Source organism: Elgaria multicarinata, chromosome 15, assembly GCF_023053635.1.
Source record: "Elgaria multicarinata webbii isolate HBS135686 ecotype San Diego chromosome 15, rElgMul1.1.pri, whole genome shotgun sequence".
Taxonomy (NCBI): domain Eukaryota; kingdom Metazoa; phylum Chordata; class Lepidosauria; order Squamata; family Anguidae; genus Elgaria; species Elgaria multicarinata.
The window spans coordinates 30,582,864-30,592,898 of NC_086185.1; the positions used below are offsets into that span (position 1 = coordinate 30,582,864).

General features: G+C 41.8%; 1 protein-coding gene across 1 annotated transcript; it reads left to right on the forward strand.

Annotated features, from left to right (window-relative positions):
- Positions 1 to 6,130: 6,130 nt before the first annotated feature.
- Positions 6,131 to 10,024, forward strand: P2RY4 (pyrimidinergic receptor P2Y4). Its single transcript, XM_063142090.1, has 3 exons — positions 6,131 to 7,095; positions 9,027 to 9,036; positions 10,013 to 10,024. The coding sequence occupies exons 1-3, from the start codon at positions 6,131 to 6,133 to the stop codon at positions 10,022 to 10,024; spliced, it is 987 nt and encodes a 328-aa protein (XP_062998160.1).
- Positions 10,025 to 10,035: the final 11 nt, after the last annotated feature.

The window sequence follows — 10,035 nt, forward strand, 5'->3', positions numbered from 1 at the left end:
TATATTTGGGCACTTTTCTCACCCATGACATAAGTGGCTCTTGTCTTTTGGCACCTGGCTGCTCTGGCAGGCGTCGGCCGCCTCTCCCTTGATGTCCTTCCTACCTTGGCCTCCCACAATCCCTGCGGTGACAGATGGTGGCTGCTGCTCATCTGTAATTAATTGATTCTGTTGACAATCATCTTAATGCAGTCCTAATTAGCTTCCCTCCTAGGGACGCTGGCTGCCTTCCTTTAGCTTCCCCGCTCCACTTACACTTACATAATGATTCCCCTCTTCCAATCTATTTATAGCAAAATTAACAGAGGATCGTCGTCTCTGATTTATGGCTGGAGAATGACACCACTGCTACGTTTTTGCCATTCTTATCTTGCAGAGTCTCTTTTCTGCTTGGGTGCCTCTTGTTGCTGAAGAGGCAGGATGCTTTTGAATGCCAATCTCAGGTCACACGAGCAGGAGAGAAGTATTGCGTTTATGTTTTCCTTAGGACCTTCTCATGGGCAACTGCTCGGTTACTGTACAAAACAAGCTGCTGGTCTAATCCAGCACGGTTCTTATGTTCCCCGACTGTGGAATGGCCTGCTGGACGAGACTCATCAACTCAACAGTCTTTTAGCATTTAAGAAAGCTATAAAGACTGATCTATTCTGGCAGGGCTATCCAGTGGAATTTTAGGATGTTATGATGTTTTTAGGATGTTTTAATAATTGTTTTAATATGTTTTTAGGATGTTATGGAATTTTAGGATGTTATGGAATTTTAGGATGTTATGTTATTTTAGGATGTTATGGAATTTTAGGATGTTATGTTATTTTAGGATGTTATGGAATTTTAGGATGTTATGGAATTTTAGGATGTTATGATGTTTTTAGGATGTTTTTAGGATGTTTTTATGATGTTTTTATGATGTTTTAATAATTGTTTTAATATGTTTTAAATTCAGTTTTATGTATTTTATACTTGTTGTTGTTCCCTGCCTCGTTCCAAACGGAGAGGTGGGTAAGAAATAAATTTATTACAGTCCACCAGCAAACAGGTGCCCCTCCAGCACAAATGAGTGCCCTAAGGCCTATTCCAGTGATATAGTTAATAATAATACTATGGCCATTGAGACCAGCAAAACCAACAGGATGGAATCAGAAGGTGAGATGGTCCACCAGTCTGCCCTGTCTGTGTCAATCCCACAACCAAGCTTAAAAGCAAATTCTATGTTAAGCATAATTAGGAAAGGAATTGAAATTAAAACTGCCAATATCATACAGCCCTTATACAACTCTATGGTGCAACTACACTTTCTGGTCACCAGACCTAAAAAAGAAATGACACTGAAGACTTGGAAAAAGCTCAGCGAAGGACAACAAAACTGCTATAGGGACTGGAGCAACTATGAGCAAAGGATCCAACATCTGTGACTGTTTAGCTTACAAAAGAGGTGAGTCAGGGGAGAGATGATAGAGGTGTACAAAATTATGCACGGACCCTCTCTCATAGTACTAGAACACAATGGATGTTGGAAGGTTATGAAGCGTTGTAACTGAGCGTATTTTAAGGCAAATCATAGAATAGCAGGGTTGGAAGGTGCCTACAAGGCCATCGAGTCCAACCCCCTGCTCAATGTAGGAATCCACCCTAAAGCATCCCTGACAGAGGGTTGTCCAGCTGCCTCTTGAATGCCTCTAGTGTGGGAGAGCCCACAACCTCCCTAGGTAACTGATTCCACCGTCGCACTGCACTAACAGTCAGGAAGTTTTTCCTGATGTCCAGCCGGAGTATGGCTTCCTGTAACTTGAGCCTGTTATTCTGTGTCCTGCACTCTGGGAGGATTGAGAAGAGATCCTGGCCCTCCTCTGTGTGACAACCTTTTAAGTATTTGAAGAGTGCTATCATGTCTCCCCTCAATCTTCTCTTCTCCAGGCTAAACATGCCCAGTTCTTTCAGTCTCTCTTCATAGGGCTTTGTTTCCAGACCCCTGATCATCCTGGTTGCCCTCCTCTGAACACGCTCCAGCTTGTCTGCGTCCTTCTTGAATTGTGGAGCCCAGAATTGGACGCAATACTCTAGATGAGGCCTAACCAGGGCTGAATAGAGAGGAACCAGTAACTCACGTGATTTGGAAGCTATACTTCTATTAATGCAGCCCAAAATAGCATTTGCCTTTCTTGCAGCCATATCGCACTGTTGTCTCATATTCAGCTTGTGATCTACAACAATTCCAAGATCCTTCTTGTTTGTAGTATTGCTGAGCCAAGTATCCCCCATCTTGTAACTGTGCATTTGGTTTCTATTTCCTAGATGTACAACTTGGCATTTATCCCTATTAAATTTCATTCTGTTGTTTTGATAGGCTGGATAGCACTCCAGCCTATCAAGATCACTTTGGTCTTCCAGGGTATTAGCTATCCCACCCAATTTTGTGTCATCTGCAAATCTGATAAGTGTTCCCTACACCTCCTCATCCAAATCATTAATAAAAATGTTGAAGAGCACTGGGCCCAGGACTGAGCCCTGCGGCACCCCACTCGTTGCCTCTCCCCAGTTTGAGAAGGTACCGTTGATAACCACTCTTTGAGTCCGATTCTGTAGCCAACTGTGAATCCACCTAATAGTTGTTCCATCTAGCCCACTTTTAGCTAGTTTGTTAATCAGAATGTCATGTGGTACTTTGTCAAAAGCTTTACTGAAGTCAAGATATATGACGTCCACAGCATTCCCACAGTCCACAGAACCTGTCATAAGTTTTTGCTCACACTTAAGATCAGCAAAGATAGCATAAGATAGGTATAGGATGAGAGAGCTAAGATGACCAAAGATTACTAGGGCTGGTAAAATTAGTAGACCTAGAGGGAGTTTACATCAGCCATTTATTGTAGGATTGTATTGTGGTCGTCACTAATGGGCCGCATGACGTTCCCCTGCTCCCGCAGTGATGGCGTCTCCACCTCTCAGTTTTACTGGAATATCGCTGACTGCTTTTGTCACGTTTTCCCCTCTCTCTCGCTTCCATTGCAACGAACGTTTGTGGTGTGCCCTGCCTTTGCGAGGTCGTTGCTGTTCGCCACGAGTTCCAGGCTCAGCGAACAGCCAATCAGCTGTGAGGGGGCGTGTGCATGGGTATCAGCGTGTTTCACCACTGCGTTTTTTTAAAAACAACAACAGACAAACACACACATCTCTGCACTGGAGCACATATTCATCATAGTTCCTGGGGGCCCTTGTGTTGCTGTGTATCTACGTTGCTGTGCATCGCATCCCTCATGAGTAATTTTTAAAAAATCCTGTTTTGTTAGGAATTTTAGGTGATGAAATTTGGACATAATTTTTTGAAAATAATAGGTGATTCAACAGCAATGATTCAGGTAAATGATGTAAATTCACACAAAATAGATTTAAGGAGAGGCGCAAAACAAGGTTGTTCACTCACACCACTATTACTTATCCAACATTGGAACCTCTATCACAAATCCTTTGCGATCTATGAAATATCAAGGGAGTTAAAAAAACAGAAAAGCATCTTTCGGAGCTCTATGCGGATGACATGGTTTTGACCACAGAGCAACCACTTAGCTCAGCACTACACCTGAAAAAAGAGTTAGAGAAATTTAGTTTAGTGGCTGGATTGAAGGTAAACTACAAGAAATCCGAGATAATGTGTTAGAATCTACCCAGCCCCCCATCTATACAAAAACAACTTGCAGAAAGCATAGGGATACCACGTTGTGATGTTAGTTTCAGGTACTTAGGGATCCAAATTACTAAAAAAATTAAATAAATTATACAAAGTAAATTACAAAAGTTATGGAAGATCATTAGTCCTGAAATAAGGAGGTGGAAAAGACAGCAATTAGGCATCTCAGATCACTTAATGGCGATCAAAATGATATCACTCCCAAAACTCTTATTTCTGTTTCAAACTTTGCCAGTTTGGATTCCAAAGAACCAAATACAACTCTGGCAGAAGCAATTAAATTCGTTTATATTTGGCACAAAAAAAATCTTAGGATACTTAAGTCACTTTTACAGTAGGAGAAGGGCGGATGGGTTAGGGTATCCCAAATTTGATTATTACGAGGCTAATCAGCTTAATATAATCCCCTTGATGGAAGAAGTCACTTCTAAACAGTGGGTGAAAATAGAAAGAATAAGCTGTGAAGGTGTTCCCATCAGTATTTGGCCATATTTGAAATGTAAGTTTAGACGAATCGAGCGGGTGCAGAACCCATTTACATTAACTACATTGAAAGTTTGGAAAGTGAAGATGGAACCATTATCACCAGGGCTCTCACCGTTACCTCCCATGGTTTTACCACCCAGCGTTTTAGGGTAGGTTAACAACAAGGGAAATGGTTAGATGGAAATCCAAAGGATTCTACCACCTTATGGCCTCCTTTGTGAATGGGCAATTGATTAAACAGGAACAATTGACAGAAAAAATAGGTCAGGAGAGGGGACAATGGATAAAAATTGCACAGGCTCATGCCTTTCTCTCTCGGCTAGGAATAAAATCAGCGGCCACTAGGAATTTAACGGAGTTTGAACATAACGTGGTGGGATATAATGGAGCAACAAAAGCCTGGCTTTTAACGTCTTCCTCCTAAGGTTTCTTCTGGCAGCTCACCAGGACTTGTGCAGACCACACAAAGAGGCTTCTGATAGATTATTCCCTCCTGAGTGACCCAGCGTTTGGGTGACACCAGATAAGACCAAATACATTTCCAGGAGAGCCAATTTGCACAAAATCCAAGTCTGCTCACAAAAATGCTATTGTCAGCACAGTTGGTTTATCCGAAAAGCAGCTTGAATGAAGAGGGAGTTAGAGGGGGAACAAGCCTTCCCATTCACTGCAGGCTTTCCAGAAAGCTGCACTCACTTCTTTCCTGACATTCTGTTTTGAATATTCCAGCTGGAGGAAGCAAGTGAGGTTGGAGCAGACGGATCCTTCCTGATGAGAAGGTGAGTAGGAAAAATATATATCTTGCACACACCATTGGGCTTCATTTTCTCCTTGACAGCACCTTCCTATACATCTCTACTCAGAAGTAAGCCCTACTGAGTTCAGTGGGAATTATTCCTAAGAAGTACATAGAGGATTGCAGCCTGAATTGCATCCTACCATCTCTGACCCTACCTGTTCTTTAAAGGGCTAGATAAACGGGGATATAATTTGTGTTGTTTTCATCTTGCACCTTGACAGGGTTCTACCTTTCAAGTGGTCCTAAAAGTAATTAAAATAAATAATAAAATAAACCATATCATTCATATATATAAGGCCCCTGAGCATGTATTAAATGCGTTTCCCTCACCGATGGGTAACTGCAGCCTGTCCTCATCCACTGCAAAGGAGCACGGCTCCCATCCATGCATTTTTCTATTGGAGAATTAAGCACTGCTCTCTTCTCTGGGCTGCTTTCTGAGCACACCATCAAAACAGTTCTTCAAAGTTTTGAATGTAGAGTTCATCGCAGCAAACCCAGTGGCCACTACTAAACTTATGAAACTTTGAAATACTACTAAACCTACTAAACTACTATGGTATGGAAAATATGGATAAGGAGACTTTTTTCTCCCTCTCTCAAAATATTAGAACCCAATATGAAGCTGATTGGTGGGAGATCCAGGACAAATAAAAGGAAGTGCTTCTTCACACAGCGCAGAGTTAAACTATGGAACTGACTACCACAAGATGTAGTGATGGCCACCCATTTGGATGGCTTTAAAAGGGGGTTGGATAAATTCCTGGAGGAGAAGCCTATCAGCGGCTACTAGCCCTGATGGTTGTGTGCTGCCTCCGGTATTCGAGGCAGTAAGCCTGGGTGCACCAGTTGCTGGGGAATGTGGGTGGGAGGGTGCTGTTGCACCATGTCCTCCTTGTTCATCCGAGTCCGATGGATGGTTGGCCACCATGTGAACAAAGTGCTGGACTGGATGGACCCTCGGTCTGATCCAGCATCAGGGCACTTCGTATGTTGTTATGTTCTCACTATGTCCATTGCAGCTTTCCAGGAATGACCTTTCGCTTTGGCGCTCCCTTCCTGTATGCCAGTGTGTGGTGAAGCAGACCGTGGTGACAGCAAGCCGCTGTGTGAAGCATTTCTGTGACTTTTCTGACATTCAGGAGCTGGACAGCATGACGATGACTCACCCTGCTAACACCGCCACCATTGCATCCAGCTCCCAGCTGACAGCAAATGTGTCTCGTGGCCCAGCAGACGGGAAATGCATATTCAACGAGGAGTTCAAGTTTGTCCTTCTGCCCGTCTCGTATGGCACTGTCTGTGTGGTGGGGCTCTTCCTCAATTGCTGTTCCCTGTGGATGTTTGTCTTCAGGTTGAGGCCTTGGAATGCTACTACCACATACATGTTCCACTTAGCTATCTCAGACACTCTTTACGTCCTCTCCCTTCCCACCTTGGTCTACTACTACGCCAAGCGCAACAACTGGCCCTTTGGTGAGTGGCTGTGTAAGATCGTGCGCTTCCTTTTCTACACCAATCTCTACAGCAGCATCCTCTTCCTCACCTGCATCAGCATTCATCGTTATGTGGGGATCTGCCACCCCATCCGGTCCCTCAAGTGGGTCAAAACCAGGCACGCGCGTCTGGTTTGTGTCGGGGTGTGGATAGTTGTCACCATCTGCCTTGTTCCCAACTTGGTCTTTGTCACCATCAGTGCCAGGGGCAATGAGACCCTCTGCCATGATACTACAAAACCGGAGGAGTTTGGCCGCTACGTCCGTTACTGCTCCTCGGTGATGACCCTTTTCTTTGGCATTCCGTTCCTGGTCATCGTCGTGTGCTACTGCCAGATGGCCAAGAGGCTGTGGAAACCTCACTCTCCCAGCTCCAATCAGAGCATCCCCTCCTACAAGAGACGCTCCATCAAGATGATCATCGTTGTGCTGTTGGTGTTTGCCATTAGCTTCTTGCCATTCCATATCACACGGACACTCTATTACACCTCCCGGCTTCTGAAAGCAAACTGTTACACACTCAATATCATTAACATCATCTACAAAATTACTCGGCCCTTGGCCAGTGCCAACAGCTGCTTGGATCCCATCCTATACTTCTTGGCTGGGGATACCTATCGGGGACGGCTGCACCACGCCTTGGTCAGGATACCCAAATCCAAGCATGTGTCCGCTTTGACTCTTGCTTCCCAGTGCAAGGACAACAAGCTGGCTCCCCACAGAGACAGCAGGGTATGCCTGAGAGAAGAGAGTGGCCAAGCTATCAGCTAGATAAGAGAAAGGGGGCACAGAATGGGCTGAGTCAGGGTTGTCTGTCTTCACAGACTTTGCAAATCAGGGTAAAATGATATCCTACATGTAACAAAAGCCGGTCAGAAAAGGGCCATTTGTAGTGGAAAAGGCATTGAGGCAGCACAAGACAAAGAGAATTTGGAGTGAAATAGTCTATCCCTTACTGCATTAGAACCTCATTTTTGTCTCCTGCCGAAACCGAGTTTTTCAGGATAGACCCTGAAAACCTGAGTTTGGGCTGGAGACCAATATACAACTTTTTTTTTTATTAAAGATTTTCATATATTCAACATACCATAAACATTATAGCATAATATAATATATTGTAATATAATATACCTACCCACAAAATAAATAAATAAATAAATAAAGGGGAAATGGGGAGAAATTTTTAAAAAGAGTGAAGCTTATTCCCCTTATTGTTTTTTAAAATTCTTAATATTATTCTAAATTATGCAACTTTTGCTGGAATGGTCTATTGACTGCAAGAAAATTTGTTGTTTTATTATTATAAATTTACTATAGATTTATTCTATATCGGAAATTTCATACCATTTATACAGTCCATATCTCCTTAGCTATGTTATTATTTATTATTTATTTATATAGTACCATCAATGTACATGGTGCTGTACAGAGTAAAACAGTAAATAGCAAGACCCTGCCGCATAGGCTTACATTCTAATAAAACCATAATAAAACAATAAGGAGGGGAAGAGAAAGCAAACAGGCACAGGGTAGGGTAAAAAGGCACTGGGTAGGGTAAAACTAACAGTAGAAAGTCTGCACAACATCAAGTTTTAAAAGCTTTAGGAAAAAGAAAAGTTTTTAGCTGAGCTTTAAAAGCTGCAGTTGAACTTGTAGTTCTCAAATGTTCTGGAAGAGCGTTCCAGGCATAAGGGGCAGCAGAAGAAAATGGACGGAGCCGAGCAAGGGAAGTAGAGACCCTTGGGCAGGCGAGAAACATGGCATCAGAGGAGCGAAGAGCACGAGCGGGGCAATAGTGTGAGATGAGAGAGGAGAGATAGGAAGGAGCTAGATGTTTGACATAGACAGCGGTGGCCAAAATTGTGGACACTTTTTGAAATGTTCACGCTTTGCAACTTTGCATGCTGATAAAAAATGTTCTGTTTCACAAAATTCAAATGTTTATATATCAATTGAAAGACCTGATTCACGTAATACAACAATCCTGCTTCTTTTCCTGGTTGTCCAATCAACTCTTTTCTTTGGTGCCATTGCTGTATTTATGATGTATGTACATACACTTTTAATTTGAGAAATACTTCAAATATTCACACAATCTCCCGCTGCACTTCAGTTACAGAACAAACAGCAAAGCTGACTTTCCCCAACTTGAAACATGTTGTATCGTAGCTACTGCCATGTGATTGGTCCCCAGAACAAGGACTGTGATTGGCCAGTAGGGTTTGCAATTCCAATCCACTTCTTCCAATCCGCCACTGTGTGAACAGAGTGCTGGACTAGATGGGCCCTTGGTCTGTTCCACTGTCAGGGCTCTTCTTATGTTCTTAAGTTTTTAAGTAAAGAGGATGCCATCTTTCAGAAAGACTTTTTTATTTTAGCATTATTTATTTATTTATTACATTTTTATACTGCCCCATAGCCGAAGCTCTCTGGGCGGTTCACAAAAATTAAAACCATAATAAAACAACCAACAGGTTAAAAGCACAAATACAAAATACAGTATAAAAAGCACAACCAGGATAAAACCATGCAGCAAAATTTATATAAGATTAAAATACAGAGTTAGAACAGTAAAATTTAAATTTAAGTTAAAATTAAGTGTTAAAATACTGAGAGAATAAAAAGGTCTTCAGTTGGCGACGAAAAGAGTACAGTGCAGGCGCCAGGCGGACCTCTCTGGGGAGCTCATTCCACAGCCGGGGTGCCACAGCGGAGAAAGCCCTCCTCCTAGTAGCCACCTGCCTCACTTCCTTTGGCAGGGGCTCACGGAGAAGGGCCCCTGTAGATGATCTTAAGGTCCGGGCAGGTACATATGGGAGGAGGCGTTCCTTCTGATAGCCTGGCCCCAAACCGTTTAGGGCTTTAAATGTCAATACGAGAATGAAATGAAATATGAGAAAATCATAAAATATATGAAGAGGAATTAAATAATAAAATCATTAAGTTATACACAGATAATGTTATTTTGATAATGACCAAAATGATTCAGTCACCTAATAAAATATGAAAGTTTGGCAAAGGTTATTGGATTATTGGCAGGATATAAAATAAATAAAGATAAAAGAGAAATAATGGGTATTAATATTCAAAAAATTATGAAAAAAGAATTAAGAGATAAGTTACTTGGAAACAAAAACCTATGAGATATTTCGGTATAAGGATAATGAACAAAGAATAAATGTTTAAGAATAACTATAGACTATTACATAGAGAATGGGTGGAGACTATCTACAATGAAAATGGTTGTATTATCAAAATTAGATTTTTAATTTCAAACACTCCCAATTAAAATAGTGAATATACAACTCAAGAAGTGCCAAAATAGTCTGTAAAACTTTATTTGGATCAATAAAAAACAAAGAAACAAAATTAAGGTGCTGTAAGATTAGAAAAACACAGGGGTTTGTCAGTGCCAAATGTGAAATTATATATAGCTGGCTGTGTTAATTCTTTCATTGACTGATATTAGAAATGTATTATGAAAAAATTCAGCATGAAAAAAAATGCTGTGGAAGCCACTTCATAAAATTTTGTGGGGGTTTACAGAGAATCGAATAACAGAAGAGAAA

What these genes read in the sequence shown, in the direction of transcription:
- P2RY4 (XM_063142090.1), top strand. Translation starts at nt 6,131, where the DNA reads ATGACTCACCCTGCTAACACCGCCACCATTGCATCCAGCTCCCAGCTG.